Source organism: Myxine glutinosa, chromosome 11, assembly GCF_964187855.1.
Source record: "Myxine glutinosa chromosome 11, kmMyxGlut1.1, whole genome shotgun sequence".
NCBI classification, from domain to species: domain Eukaryota; kingdom Metazoa; phylum Chordata; class Myxini; order Myxiniformes; family Myxinidae; genus Myxine; species Myxine glutinosa.
In genome coordinates, this window is record NC_136271.1 from 14,778,255 (window position 1) to 14,794,310 (window position 16,056).

General features: G+C 42.5%; 1 protein-coding gene across 2 annotated transcripts; it reads left to right on the plus strand.

The window, feature by feature from the left end:
* Window positions 1-4,489: 4,489 nt before the first annotated feature.
* NDUFS4 (NADH:ubiquinone oxidoreductase subunit S4) lies at window positions 4,490-15,485 on the plus strand. 2 transcript variants are annotated; one of them, XM_068130192.2, is made up of 5 exons: window positions 4,490-4,597; window positions 8,599-8,683; window positions 8,923-9,095; window positions 9,340-9,413; window positions 15,277-15,485. In XM_068130192.2, exons 1-5 carry the CDS (start codon window positions 4,506-4,508, stop codon window positions 15,378-15,380), a joined length of 528 nt encoding a protein of 175 aa, XP_067986293.1. In that variant the 5' UTR covers window positions 4,490-4,505; the 3' UTR covers window positions 15,381-15,485. The 2 variants fall into 2 exon arrangements, with proteins under 2 accessions (XP_067986293.1, XP_067986294.1); XM_068130193.2 differs by having other exon boundaries at window positions 4,497-4,597; window positions 8,602-8,683.
* The last annotated feature ends 571 nt before the right edge of the window (window positions 15,486-16,056 follow it).

Consider the following 16,056-nt stretch of genomic DNA (forward strand, 5'->3'; position numbering starts at 1 on the left):
GCGGCCTAAGTCATTTTATGGCTCTTTACATTTATTTGTTGTAAACTCGTGGTGGATGATATGTTTTAGTTTTTGAGTTATTTTTATAGACAGATAAACGGTGTAGCACAATGCATAATTTGGAAAATCATACCAGTGTTGTTTCACTAAAAAAAGTACAAGTCTAATAATAAAATATTGAAAAATATATGATTTTTTTTCGATAATTGATTTTTATAATAATTAATCTAAAACAAAATGCTTCATATTATTTTTTATTTAGACGGTACACATCGGACGTATATTTAGTTGTCAACCGCACATCGATAGCTAGTATAGAAGTCCAGATACACGTGCAACAATGTACCCCACCAAATGGGCATTTTCGAGCTGGGTGGTTTCAAAGATGGCGTCCATCCGGGCACTAAGCTACCGTTCTCAGATGTCCATCACACCTTTTCTGACACTTGAGACATTGGTCTAATGGAAAATCATAATGAGAATTACTCCCCCCGCCGGAGCATTACTTTTGGTCTGGCTCAAGGACTAGATTATATTGTGGTTCAGGTCCGAATCCAGATGCGACCTATCAGTGGATACAAAACGTAAACTGTTCAGCCTGGCGGAGGTAAGCGCCCTTCGGAGTGTCATTCTATTTTTCCTAGTTGTCATTGATTAAACTAGGGCATTGCCCGTACTATATCTATATCTAAAATTATATCCCCCCCCTCTATTTACATGAAATGGTTTGGTCCAAAGCGAACGGCTTCCGGAGTTTGGTAAAGAAATCGCCATCGCGTGCACAAACGCGCAGGAAAGCGAATGAATCGCAAATTCGTTTTTATTAGTTTTAAAACATAGTTTAACGCCAACATAGTTTGCAAACGTGAAATAAATGAATACGCTCTCAAATGTGCCATCCGAGGCAGAGTGTGTCCGCCACGTTCGGCACACGCGATAGTTCGCTGCTCTCTGATTGGTTGAATCGTTTTTTGGACATAGCTCGGTAAGTAATTGTCCGATTAATATGAAACCTTGAAAAGGCACATCCTCGGGTCCCCAGCAATATACCTGGCAAGTTAAAAGTATATCGGACCCGTGGTTGTCGAGAAACAGCGGTCACAGACAAACAAACGTACAAACGTACAAACAAACAGAGATTACTGGAATTATAGATAGATAAATAATTGCTGTCTTCGAAGTAAAATTTGATAATTAACCAATTAAAACAAAGATAAAATATGCGGGCATGTAAATTTTCCGAATTACTTATCAATAACAATCCAGGTGTATCAGCCTTCCTGATCAAGCTATGGGATTGCTACATGTGACTGGGTAGCGCAGTCTTGGAATCGATGGTATCACAAACATCACCAACGTATTGTACAGATGGATACTGTTCCACACCTCGTTTCATCCCAAACATATGCTGTGTGCCATATTTGGCCAGGTGAAAGTCTCGGCAAAAGAAAACACACCAGCTAGGTAAAATAAAGTTAGTGCAGATGAAAATTGACTGCAGCAACTTTCCAGAACTTGAACGTATCTTCTGTCCATACTTCATACAAAAGCAGAAACAATACGGAACATTGTGTGAAAAGGCCGAGCAACACAAGCTGTGGAAAACACATTGATAAATACTAAAGACAGACAGAAACAACTGGAAAACTTTTGTGAATGAGCTACTAGTTTTGAGTGAATAATAATAAGTCTGACGACTTACCATTCCATCACATACTACGAAGAAATAATGCCCCAAACCTTCTCAACTTGATATCATGTTCCATTGAAAGCCAACAGAAGCATACTGCAGCATCTTTATGAGGATTGCCGAGCAGTCGATTTGGCTGCCATCTTGAAACATGAACCGGTGGTGCCTGTACCCTAACAGGATAGTTGTCGTCTTTGTTTCATCAAGTCGGGAACAAGGTCAGGAAAAGTGAGGGTACTCAACCCGTCAGACGTGTTGAATTAGGCCGTCATGTTCCCTTGCAGAAGCCATGGGCAGGTTTTCCAGCTCTTCCAGAAAATAAAGCCGACTTGTCTCGGTTTATGTCTGAGCAAATCATTTCCAATGCTCCAGCACACATGGAAATTGTTGCTTCCGGGGACTTCACGGATGAGTTAGATGTTCAGTCATCAAATTGAAACACTGAGGTTTGTTCCCGAAGAGACACGAGGAAGCAGACACAAGAATGGTTCTTCATGCTATACATAGAGATTGTGACACTGTTGTCATTTCAACAAGAGACACAGACGTTCTTCTACTTCTGCTGCAAACAGACTCCATTGATACAGAAAGGCATATTCTCATTCCCAAACCTGGCAAGCCGGAAGCTTTGCCCCCAACAAGCGAGATGCTCTTCAGCTGCACTTCCCAGAAGATGTGCCGAGGTGTGCCCACTCACCTACCTAAGCCAAAACTTCTCCAACCTACACCGATGGGACGTAGAAGTGTGAAACAGGACTTTTGCGTTCAAGAGGGAACTTTATTAACAGTTGAAAATTTTGCCTTATTGGTCCCCAACTGGTTTCACTGGAGGGGACGATAGGTTTGCTCTCCGTCCGTCTGTCCATCCCACCTATGGTTTTTTTAGACTTTTTTCCCATACCCTTCAATATACTCAACTGAAACTTGCTACATGGCTTCATTACCCTGCGCTCGTGAAGCAAATGTGGGGTTAAGCGATTGGGCGCGTACATGTGTAAGTGTCTGCATTTTAAAAAGTCATTTTCTCAGCATCCATTGGTCCATTTGACAGGAAATTTTCACCATAGTACGAGTCTACTCCTGTAGGAATTTTTATTTACTAGGGCGTGCCCGTACGTGGGTGCAAAAAAACATGCGTGCAAACAACAACAACAAAAAAAAACTTTGAAACCACGTGGCAGTAACGACCACAGAACCCCCCCCCCCCCTCTATTTACATGAAATGGTTTGGTCCATTCGCAAAGCCAAAGCGAACGGCTTGCGAGTACGGTAGAACCCCCCCCCCCCCCCCCCCTCTATTTACATGAAATGGTTTGGTCCATTCGCAAAGCCAAAGCGAACGGCGAACGGCTAAATCGCCATAGCTCGCTAACTACTTGTCCGATTAATTTCAAACCTTGAAAAGGCACATCCTCAGGTCCCCAGCAATATACCTGGCAAGTTTCAAGTATATCGGACCCGTGGTTGTCGAGAAACAGCGGTCACAGACAAACAAACAAACACACAGACACACACACACACAGAGATTACTGGAATTATAGATAGATAATTATGACGTCATAGGTCACGTGGTACAGGCGCCATATTGGAAAAACGAAAAACTTTGGACTTCTATATCTCCAAAACCGCTCCAAGGAAAAATTTCAACCATGGCTCATTGTAAAGAGCTCTGCATGGCGAATACGTGTTGTTGATGATGACGTCATTGGTACCTTCATTATGACGTCATAATTCGACAAGTACAACGCTTAGTCCGATCTGTTTTTTTGAGCGTGATCTCCGAAACAATTTTTACGGAGAATAATTTATGACGTCATCGGTCACGTGGTCTGGCATCCATATTGGATCAAAGAAAAAAAAATGAAGAGTCGTCTCGCAACAAGTCGACTGCACGGGGTAAGTATTCGATGAATACCATCTAGTTATGATAAGTTACAGAACAAGTTCGAGTTTCTCCCAATGGCCCTATCTTCTAATGGTGAAGAATCACTTTAAAAATTCTACTAGCTGGATCCGGATCCGGATCTTCACCGAAATTGAATCCATTCTTCCTTGTCACACACACAACCTGTCCAACAGGTTTCGTCCAAATCCCTCCATAACTTTTTGAGATATCCTGCTATATGTTGGTTTTAGCCATATCTCCCAATGGTGAAGAATCAATTAAAAAAATTAAATAATTCTCATATCCGAATCCATATTCAGATCTTCACCAAAATCGAATCTATTTGTCCTTGTCAGACACCCAACCGGTCCACCAAGTTTCGTCCAAATCCATCCACAACTTTTCAAGATATCCTGCTATGTATCGTTTTTGGCCCTATCGCCCAATGGTGAAGAATCACTTAAAACAATTCTACTAGCCGGATCCGAATTCGGATCTTCACCAAAATCGAATCAATTAGTCCTTGTCACATACGCTACATCTCTGCCAAATTTCGTTTGAATCCGTCCACAATTTATTGAGATATCTTGTTCACAAACGGACAGTTAAACAGGGGTGAAAACACAACCTCCACGCACCTTTGGACTCACCTTTGGTGTTGGAGGTAAAAGGAAGGGACGTTGCTCAATTTCAAAAGAGAATTGCTGCAGAATTTATTTACATTTGAAATATTACATTTAGAATTGCAGAATTTTAAGGAAAATCGGATAAAATTATAGTCACACAAACGCAGAAAATAATTATTCAGTGAGTTGCGAAATTAAAACGTCACTCGTTGACGTGACGTCACGTGTCGTTTAAAAACTCCAAACACGTCTCAGGTTAAATAAATAAATCTCGAGATTTCCCAGAAAGCTTTGCGCGGCTGTCATGGCTAGCGCGTTTCGCGTCGTCACCCGAGCGGCTGCGAGTGTCGTCGGACGAGGCGTCACCTCGAAAGTCTCGTGTCCCTCCTTTGCCAGGTTTGCGGGATCAGTCCCCGATTTTACACTCCTTACTTATTTTTACCTTTTTGTGTTATCGGTGTCGTCCGCGTCATGGCTCGGTGAATGACCTTAGGCCGCGATCCGAGCCTACGGACTTGACTAGTGAACCTATCCATAATCCATTTGATGGAGCCTGAAAACAGTACGTCAGGAACATTGGCAAGATCTACGAAGATCTATGTACGCCACGCAGTAGTATATATATATATATTATTATATTATCATATATTATATTATCATTATTATTATATATATATATATATATACATATATAGCCGAAAGTGTTCTATTAGTACCAATTCATGAATCTTGGTGAGTTGGTTTAATAAATGCTTGTGGCAAAATGTGGAAAATATTTCGTGTCAAGTGATTTCCGATAATGTTGGTGATTGTGTTTTTTGGTAAAAGGCTTTTTATTGTTCAAAGTGAACCGTGGGATCCTCAACATGCACGTGACTGCGGAAAAGGTCACCCTGCCTGTACGTCACGCCTTAAAGAAGGCGTCTTCACGTTCGAATCCACCTATAGGTCATCTGGGTGTCCAATAGACGCAAGCTTGGATTGCCCCGCTCCCACCTGTGTTGGACGGTTGAAGTGCTGAGACACCTGTGTGCGGGTGTCCCGCTTTGGGTCCTGCGATTATCCGCGCTGGACTGGTCCTTGGTCCGAGATCATCTTCTCAGGGTGTCGGAGAGCACTGATTCACAAAAGCCGATCACAAGTGCTTCTTTGTGCTTGTGGACAGCGGCCTGTCGTGATGTCTGTTGGTGAATGAATAAAAAAAAGATTGAATTCAAGAAATAATTCTTGATAAGGGTCCGTCTACATATTTACATACATAGTACATACTGATGTGCAGAGTAATGATATTGGTCGGTAGCTTGAAAGGTCATCTAACATTACTGTCTTGGATATGGCTAACTTTGGCTTCACTCCACATCGAAGGAATGGTGCCAGACTGACGGATCACAGTAAAGAAGGAAGCACATCAAGCCTTACCTGTCTTTAAGAATTCTGGGTATATATAGCATCTTGGCCAGCTGCTTTCCCTTGCTTTGCTGATTTGAGGGTATCTTCTACTTCGTGAAGTGTGTATGGGGATACCAAGCTAGATGTAGTAGGTAGTGTCGCCATGTTAGACGAAAGTTCCTTATGCAACTTGGTCCAGTGTTGCTTGGACGTGATGCCTTTGGAATTCTGGAGCTTTGATGCCCCAGCATTCCCAGTGACTTGCGGAGGGCAATGTTGGAGTGAGCCAGCAGAACCGACGATATCGTCACCCAAACACTTTTATTCCTGTGTCGGGTCGGAGGCCAAAAGGTTTGAAGGCATTTTCGGAATCGAATTTTATCCCGATTCCGAAAATGCATTTCTTGCTTGCCGGGAATGCTGCGTTTACGGTGAAAAATTACATTTTCGGAAAGAAAATATTTTTTCCTAAAAAAAAAATGAAAACATTCAATTTTGAAACTTGAAAGTTTACTGTGTATCAATTTTTTAAGCCGATTCCAAAAATGCAAAACTTGCTTGCGAGAAATGCAGCGGTTGGGTGAAAAATACATTTTAGGGTGAATATAATTTTGGGGACAAAATAAGGCCTGTTATTAGTCCCCTACCGGTGTACACCGGAGGGGACTATAGGTTTGCACGCCGTCCCTCCATCAGTCCGTCAGTCTGTCAGTCCGTCAGTCCGTCACGCAAAGAACAGCTTTCCGGACTTTTTTTCTAAACGCTTAATGCTAATGATTTCAAACTGGGCAAATGGTTTCCTCATGATAAGTTCCAGATCAAGTTCGAAATTCACGACGTTTCGATCATTTTTGACAAAGTTATGGCACTTTGAACTTTGGGAATTCTGATAATTCTGATGATCCTTAACTCAGTGCCATTTTAAGTTTTAATTTCCTTTTTAAAAGATTTTCTCTGCAATAATAGGACCGATTGAGATCAAATTTTCACCGTAGGGGGGACTCGGTCTGTAGAATATTTTAATGGTAATTATGACGTCACAGGTCACGTTGTTCGGCCGCCATATTGTTTTTCGTGAAAACACGAAAACCCCTTTTTCTCTGCAACGGCTGAACAGATCGAGGCCAAACTTTGCAGAAAGAATCGCATACCCATGACGAACAGAAAAGTCAACGAGCATGACGTCATGCGTCACATGGTTTCAGAGTTATGACGTTTTTAAGCATTAACCTTTAAAACCGAGCTCCTCCCTCATTTTTGATCCAATCGAGGGGAAACTTCACAAATCTGTTCAGCATGTCAGTCTACTAAAATGTCCTTTTGGAATTTGCGATAGGGCACGTGGTTTGGCAGATATCGTTAATTAAACGCAAATATTGAAAAAATGGATATCTCTTGAATCGCTGGTACCTCAGACCATAAGTTGATAATTATATAATTCACACAGTGCAATACCTGCAGGCCGCTCCACGGAGCGACCTTGCGGGCTTATCAACGAGGCGAGGCGTGACACACATGTGTCTCAGCATACCTCAGATCAAGTTTGAAAACCAGCATCAACCGTGCTTAAATTTGCATATTCGATCATTTTTGACAAAGTTATGGCACTTTGAACTTTGGTAAGGGACATGTATTGCAGCGCAATACTCAGAATGCTTGTTAATTTAATTAATGTTAAATTTGATTTTCTGATTTGAACATTAATTATCTCCACCGCTGAAGGTAGATGGGGGTTATGTTTTCACCCCTATCTGTTTGTCTGTCTGTTTGTTTGTGAAGAGGATATCGCAAAAAATTGTGGATGGATTTGGACAAAACTTGGTGGACAGGATGGGTGTGTGATGAGGACGAAAATTGCTTCAATTTTGGTGAAGATCCGAATCCGGATCGTAGAACGTGTGATTTTTCTGTTAAATAATTTTTACAAAAGGTGTTTTTGTTATATGAATCGGTTAATCTTATAATGTATATACTATGTACATGGTATTTGTCATTGAGATAAGGAAGAATGCAAAAATACAAGGGAACTTTGAATACATTCTGTGATTCTTAATTCTTCCCCCAAACATGACGATTTTCATTTTTCTCCAAAAAATGTTATTTTTCTTCTCAAAATGTGATTTTTTCACCTTAACTGCTGCATTTCCGGCAAGCAAGAAATGCATTTTTGGAATCGGGATACAATTCTGATTCTGAAATCTCCTTCAACCCGTTGGCCTCAACACAGGAATAAAAGTGTCCACGCGCTTGAGCTATAATGTGACTTCTGAGATTGCTTCCTTCTGACAACCGTGTCCACGTTGGGTGGAATATTTTTTGTTCCTAGTCATAAGTTGGTTTAAATTAAACTGATAATAGCTACGAAGAATACTGAACGAACTATCACCACGTGGGCCGGACGCTGCGCGTTACATGTTATGGGTCGAATGTCAGACTGGAGGTTCCCCATGCCTAGTTTAGAGGCAAGGGGGCCCTAAAGCACGGGGCAGGTTGGTGGGTGTGCAGCAGGATGATCACCTGGTTGTAGTTCCCAAGGGCCTTAAAACCGATGTATTCAAAGCCTTTTCCAATGCAGTGTATTTGTTTACTAAATTCCAAAGCTTTAGTTCTGTATCCATTCGCTTTCCTTCATTGTCATTGTAGTATCACGGGCACACTTTGGTGGTAGTGAGCTGCAGTACCTGGTGGATTTTTATTATTTAGTTTTGGTGCAATAAAAGACAAGTTGACATTTCAGGCGTTAACTCTTTTGCTCCGATGATGGGTTAAAATCCGAAACATCAGCTTTTTCTGGCTTCTCACGGAGGTTAGCCTACCTCGATCGACGTCACTGTTGATTCCATCAATGGTTCTACCTGTCCACCGACGCAGATCGACACTGCCCTTCATTCACACACTAGTGACACTCGGCTTTCTTCATTTGACAATTGAAGTCGATTGTTTTAACGATATGCTTGCACAAATTATAAATATTGTTATCGTCTAATTTGCCACTTATCACATTGCAGCAGGACTGTTGCTGGTCTCGCACCATGCTTGCACAGGCCAGCACAGGGTTTCCAGGGAGACCTGGTCGTGGTGGATGAAAAGGCCGTGAGTGGAGCTTCCTTGTTGTGTTGAATCATCATTTTCGAGATTCTCGCAGTTTTCCCCCTTCACCTTCAAGTGTCAGATTTATTTTTCTCAATTTATCCCCTCTCTCTCTCTTTCGTCCTTCCTCTCTAATCGGTAGATGGCTGCTGGTGCTAATATCACTGCTTGTGAAGTTCAAGTGGCGAGATCTCCCATTGGCCATCTCCATGAGGATATTGATGCATTGCCATGCCTTGCAGGAAGTCTATGCCGTCTCCGGGGTGCCCGACGAGCATGTGCACATGCGTCTTGCACGGATCTTTGTGCCGGCAAGAAATAGCATGCAGTCTGGTGAAGGAAACACGCACAAGTGGCACATGGAGTTGGACACTCGGGAACGCTGGGAAAACCCTCTCATGGGTTGGGCCTCCTCGTGAGTATCATACATGGAATATATCAAAACTGGGATCAGGAAAGTGGGAGGATATGGGAAGGGGGGGGGGGGGGGTTAAATTGTGTGTTACTCCATGAAGATCTGTATTAAAGATCTACTTTTATCCGCATGCTCGTGTTGATTTGCGGCGAGATCTTCCTTGGTTGAGATTACTGGAAGGGACAATAAAGTGACTGGCTCTCCCTCTCCCTTTGTATCTCCCATTCTCCCATGTTTATTTCAGAGCTGATCCACTATCAAACATTACTCTAACGTTTTCAAGTAAAGAAGATGCAATCACCTTCGCAAAGAAGAACGGTTTGTTTTACCTTTATCTTGTTTACAGGATGCAACATCGTTATTTTCCCTTCATTGTGAGGTATTTTATAATTTCACGTTGCATCGTAGTTGGAATTCCATTAATTACACCAATGCATGCGAAGCAAAAAGTGCGGTTCAGCAATCGGGTCACTTCTGTCCAGCCGTCCATCCATAAATGTCAGTTTGTGATATTGTATAATACACTTATTCTGTTTGTATGCATGTATGTATTATGTTTGTTTGTTATATGACTATTTTCTCTTCAGCTACTCGACTAGGGACCATAAAACCCATATAATTATAAAGGTCTTTGTCCAAGGAGTTCTGGTTGTACATTATTTTTTTGTCCAAGGTGTTTCCCTACCGTCCAGTTGAGTTCATCACATACTGAACCCTCCGGCGTCCGTCGTCTGTCGTCTGTCGTCCGTTAACTTTTCGACGATAACACTCCAGCGTCCACAAATATCAACCGATTCTGGTCAATCAACCGAATTGACATGCAGCATCCTTACCCCCAAGGACCAGGTTGGTATTACATTTCAGCCCGATCCGTTGAAAAATGGCGGACTTAGGCGACCATTTTGTTTTTGGTCATGAAAACGACGTTAACACTCTAGCATCCACAAATATTAACAGATTTTGATCAAACTTAGAATGTTTAACCCTTACCACACAAGGTAGGTTGCTATTGCATTCCAACCCGATCCGTCACAAAATGGCCGCCATAGGCCGCCATATTGTTTTCAGCTCCGAAACGACTTGTTCAGTCAGTTCAGTTGAGTTCTGCTTACCTGGAAGCTCTAGTTTCTATTACGAATGACCATTTTTGGTATTTCTTCTTTAATCATTTAGCTTATTTAACTGCTATTCTTACTGAAGAACCACAAGATGATGTAATCTCGTGAGATTGTGAATTAAACATGGTTTTTATTTATTTATTTACTTTTAATATTGTTCTTAACGAACGGGAACAGGAACGTTGTTAAGAAAGGGGGATGGCCGAGAGGACAGAGAGTTGGCTGGTGAAGCAGAGAGGGGACACAGTTAGGAGTTGAAATTTGGGGTGGAGGGGTGGCTTTGAACACGTGGTTGGGAGGGGGTTGAGACCGGTTGCTTGGGGGAAGGGTTGAGGACTTGGGGGTTGCGTGGGGTTGTGGACTTTTGTGGTTGGGTGTGGGTGGGGTTGTGGACTTTTGGGGTTGGATATGGGATGGGTTGAGGGGTTGAGTAGGGGAGGGGATTCAGGGGTTTAGGTTGGGTGGGGGAAGAGGGTTGAGGACTTGGGGTTGGATGGTGGAGGGGTTGTGGACTTGGTTGGGTGGGAGAGCTATGACACCTGGGCTATGACAGAGAGTGGGGTCATCAGCAAAGAGATAATAAAGGGGATTTTTCAGAGATCCAGAAAGATCATTATTGGGGATTAGGAATATCACTGGACCCAGAACATTGGCTGCTCCAGCCTTGACCGGGAGAGGAGATGAAACTATTACGTTGAGAGTCACATGCTGGCTACAAGAGTAAAGGAAATCAGTAAGCGATGCCTCGACTTGGCCTTAGATTCCAAAGAGGTTGGAGAGCAAGGTGGTGTGCCAAACGTTATTGAATGCTCGAGGTACAGGTAGTGGACAAAAATGGAAACACCTTGGTAAATGAGGAATAATAAGCAAGCTTCCACACAGGTGTGACCCTTGTGTTAATGAAGCAAATAACATCCCAGCATGATTAGGGTCATGTAAAAAATGCTGCGCAGGCCTGGTTGTCTAGAATTATGGCTAGCATGGCTGAAAGAGGAGACCCCCCAATGCCTCCATCCATAGAACACGTGTGGTCACTCAGTGGTTTGATGATCATGACACTGATGTTATCCATATGTCGTGGTCTTCTCAGTCACCAGATGTGAACCCAATCGATAATTATCTAATTTATGGGATATTCTTCAATGATACCTGAGAGGCTTTTTCCACTTCCATCAAACAGGTGTGAGTTGATTGACCTTCTCGTGGAAGAATGATTCCGCATCCCACCTACAGAATTCCAGATGCTAGTGGACTCTATGCCATGGTGCATACAGGCCGTACTGACCGCACGTGGTGGGCCAATGCCATATTAAGTGACTTTACATAGGTGTTTCCATTTTTCTGTCCATTATCTATGTCCAGAGGGATGTCTATGTCCAAATATAATTCATGTGTTGATACGGCACAGGCATGATGAGCCAAATGTCTTTCTCCTGTCCAAATTCCTTCTTCTAATGAAGAACCTGTTCTTGTGTCTATATTTACATTTTACTATATATAATATATTTTGTATGTCTAATGTCTGATATTGAGGGCCTCCATCCATTGCTGAGAGTAGACCTAACATGTTCAGAGTGGAATGAATGAACTATTTGATGTGAAATGAACCTGATGAATGAATGTATTGTCCTATTTTGCAGGAAATTCAAATGAACTATTTGATGTGAAATGAATGAAATGATGAACTATTTTGCAATAATAATTTGAAGAAAAAAAACCCCCCTGATATCTTCCATATTGTTTTTCAAACAATTGCTAATATAAAACGAATTCAAATCCCAACACCTTAAAACTCACCACATTGGACATTGGAACATTTTAAAATGCTTAGTGATGGTGATGTCCGTCACAAGGTCTCATCAAATGGTGAATCTGCTGTCGATGTTTGTATGTCCGTTCATACCTCACACCCCACAACCCTCTTCATCGCGCCCCCCCCCCCCCCCCTCTCCGTCCACAAAACAATACTGATGTCTCTGTGCCTGCCCCACTATTTTCCGCTCCGCTCCTCCTCATTCACCCCTCCCCCCTAGTGAAATTATGTAGATAAATGAATTTATAGAATTCATGTGTTGATACGGCACAGGCATGATGAGCCAAATGACTTTCTCCTGTCCAAATTTCTTCTACTAATGAAGAACCTGTTGTTTCACGAGTTATCAAACAGAGTGACCACGATATTCGTCATGGGTGTGTGTCTGTCCAGTGTCTGTCTGTCCGCAGCATAACTACCCGATGATATCATCCGATCTTGATGAAACTTGGGTGGGAGGTTGATATCATGATCTAGTTGTGTCCTGCCTAGAGTGGGCGAATTGCATCCATTGTGGGCGGAGCGACGCCCGAAAAAGATGTCTTTTTAGGGGGTAATCGAGTTCAAGCTACATCTTCTCCGAGGGAGTTGGTGGAATCTGACAGGGGGTTCGGTATTTGGTTAGGCCAATGTCATGTGTCTAGCCCCACTGAGCTCGATTTTTCATTTTCGCCCCAAGGTCAAGGTCACAAGGTCACGGAATTTAGAAAAGTCGATTTTTGATGGTTTTATTACATTGTTCGCTTCCTGATGTGGTGAAATGTCGTACATGATCTTATATTATCACATACATCATGAAATACAAGTTTTCTTGGTGTATTTGTTTACAAGGTACAAGTTTTCCAACAAATTTCAGAATCTTCGACCTTTGACCTTTGAAGGTCACAATGGTCAAAGTTTCAAAGTTGTTGGAATCGAACCGAATTTTCAGTATTGTGGAGCTAACTAACCTCATAACTGATTATACATTATTTTCTATCTCATTTCAAGGTCGGTAACCTTCGTTTTGACATTTCCGGGCCTGGCCTGTCCGGGCCTGTTTCGGTTATAGTCCGTCCTTTGTCATTGAATACCGCTCGCTCGTGAACCATCGTCGTCGCCTGACTTGTTCTTGTGTCGATAATTTGCATTTTACTACATATATATTATATATAATATATATATATAATATATATATATATATACAGACTTGGCATTTAATATGGAATATTTTTTTGTGGGGGTGAACTAACTTTTCAAGATGTCTTAGAACCAAAAGTTCATTGGAATTATGTTGAAATTATTCTGGATTTTCTTAATGTGACCTTTAAAAGAAACAAAAACCACATTTGACATTTCGAAACAAATAAATTGATCCTTGAAAGTGATGTAAACTGATATCGAACTCAATTCACGGACAGTACTGTGTTAAACTTCTGCACGTTTTCCAGAAGTATTTCTTTATTTTGCACATCAGCCAAAAATTTTTTTTACAAAAACAAAAGTTAAATTACGACTGGGATTACGGACAGTAAAATTACAGTTCAGTACTTCGTGTAACCCCCACGAGCATTCAGGAGAGCACGTACACGTTGAGGCATGCTGTTCACGAGATTTGCCAAGGTTTGGACAGGAATCGCTTGCCATGCAGTGACAATAGCCTGCTGCAATTTACGCACAGAGGTCGGCTGCTGGTCCAAGTGGTCGATTTGACGCGTTAATTCTGCCCACAAGTTCTCTATCGGATTCATATCCGGGGACGTGGCAGGCCACTCCATATGCTCTACACCACGGTCAGCAAGAAAGTGTTGGATCATGCGAGCACGATGAGGCCGTGCATTGTCATCTTGGAAGATAAAGTTTCCTCGAAAGGCTGCACGAGCAAATGGAAGCAATGTTTCTTCCAGAATGGCCCTGTACTTGAACTGGTTCAGGTTTCCTTTCAGAACAACCAGGTCAGTTTTGCCCCCTGCATGAAAAGCAGCCCAAACGGTCACCCCACCACCTCCAGCTTGGACTCTTGGCACTATACAATCTTTGTCGTAGGCTTCATGCACTTGTCTGCGCACTCGGACGCGGCCATCTTGACGATAGACCAGAAATCTGGACTCGTCACTGAAGATCACGTGATTCCAGTGTCCTGGCTGCCATTGACGGTGCTCTCTGGCCCACTGCAATCGGCGCTGGCGGTGTTGTCTGGTCAGGCGTGGCTTTCTCAGGGGACGCCTGGCACGATAGCCTGCTTGAACCAGTCGTTGGTTGACTAGCCTTCTGGATACAGTCACATTTGTCAGTTGCTGCCACTCAGCCCTAAGCCGATTAGCTGACTTGGTACGGCCATTGCGGACTAACCGGTGCAGCTGGCGATCATCCCTTCTTGTGGTTCTGCGGGGACGTCCTGGCCTCAGTATTGGAGTAGGGACACCCCTCTGAGCATTTCGTTTCAGGATCTTTGACACCTGACCTTGAGTGATGCCATACTGCCGAGCAATAGCACGCTCTTTCATGCCATAATTTCGTAAAGCCACCACTCCATGACAAACAGCATTGTCGAGTTGACGACCATCTCCAGAGGAAGCGGCAATAACTTTTGGAGACGTGCAGCAGTTGTTTTCCATTAATACAGAACGCAACAACCCTTGTATACCCGACTGTGAAGCCAATCGTCAAATGCACCTGTCCGTACATTTTGCCCCGCCACCTGTGATATAATCCTGTTGTTGACTTCTTGCTGCGACAGACAATCAGTGACATGGTTCTTTTAACAAATAAATCACCAAAGTGTAAAAGAAACTCACCAGATTGATATACTGAGTTAAGAAAGTAAACCCAAGTCAATAAAAAAATAATTCCATATTAAATGCCAAGTCTGTATTTACACATACAAGCACACCTGAAGGTGGATACTCAAGACCTGGAAGGGCTCCGTTCCACTTTCTGAAAGCCGCATATGGAGATAACAAGCAACAACGCACACAAACACTTCTGAAATGCTAATAGTATTATATCCTTGTAAATAAATATTCCTAATGGTGTCGATATGAATCAATGAATTGTACCTCAATACTACTTGATGGTCCTTTTTATGGAACTATAAACTCAGACAAATATATTGAATCTGATTAACAAATTCATGAATCCGAATTACCGACAGCCAATCGTGAACCAAACATTGCAACGTGAATCGTTTTGTTAATTTAGAATGACCAACATGAATTCATATTTATTTAATGGAAACCAACTTCCTCCTCTTTCTCTTTTTATACCCAAGGTTGGCGCTACCAAGTGGAAAAGCATCAAATTCCGAAGCCCCGACAAAAATCTTATGGAGAGAATTTTGCGTGGAACAAACGGACGAGAATTTCCACCAAGTAATGGGCATGTCCAGGTGCAATTGTTTTGCTTGATGAACTCTGCTTTTGAGTTTGTTTATTATGACAACAATGTGATGTAATGACTTGCAATAAATCTTCAACCACCTGCATGCATTTTACTATATCAAGTGTAGCTGGGACTGTTTTTACTAGCTGTCGTACACAAAGCTTCCGCTCTTCTCTTGCGCTGCACCTCTTGGCCATCCTCCTGGCAGAGTGAGTGTACCTCTTGGCCATCCTGCTGGCAGAGTGCGTTTACCTCTTGGACATCCTGCCAGCCCTCTTGAATATTCTATATAATAATATGTTATTCTGCAACTTTCCTCTGCAAACCTCCTCCAGTAAGCCAAAATGAACTCGCTCTCCTCTGCAACCCATCCCAAAGGACCTGGGGTCCCGCTTGCTGCGGAGTGCTATATTTTGATTTATGTGTCGCGGTTGTCGTAGTCGGTGATCGACTGAAATCTGCTGCGGTGATCTTATACAATCTGCTACAAACACCTGCTCCTTAGCTGTGCCGCAAGGGAGTTTTTTTTTTTCTTCTCCCGGACAAGTTGTACAACTTCCGGGAGTTTGATTTATTATTTAGCGATAACATCCAGTTTTCAAGTTATTCTATCCAGCAGTTTATTCTATGAAGGTTTTCAAAGAGATTCTTCTATCTTCTCTTCTTCTAT

Coding starts and splice junctions, on each gene's coding strand:
- NDUFS4 (XM_068130192.2), top strand. CDS start 4,506: ATGGCTAGCGCGTTTCGCGTCGTCACCCGAGCGGCTGCGAGTGTCGTC. Junction 4,598..8,598: donor TCGTGTCCCTCCTTTGCCAG/GTTTGCGGGATC, acceptor ATCACATTGCAG/CAGGACTGTTGCTGGTCTCG. Junction 9,414..15,276: donor CACCTTCGCAAAGAAGAACG/GTTTGTTTTACC, acceptor TTTATACCCAAG/GTTGGCGCTACCAAGTGGAA.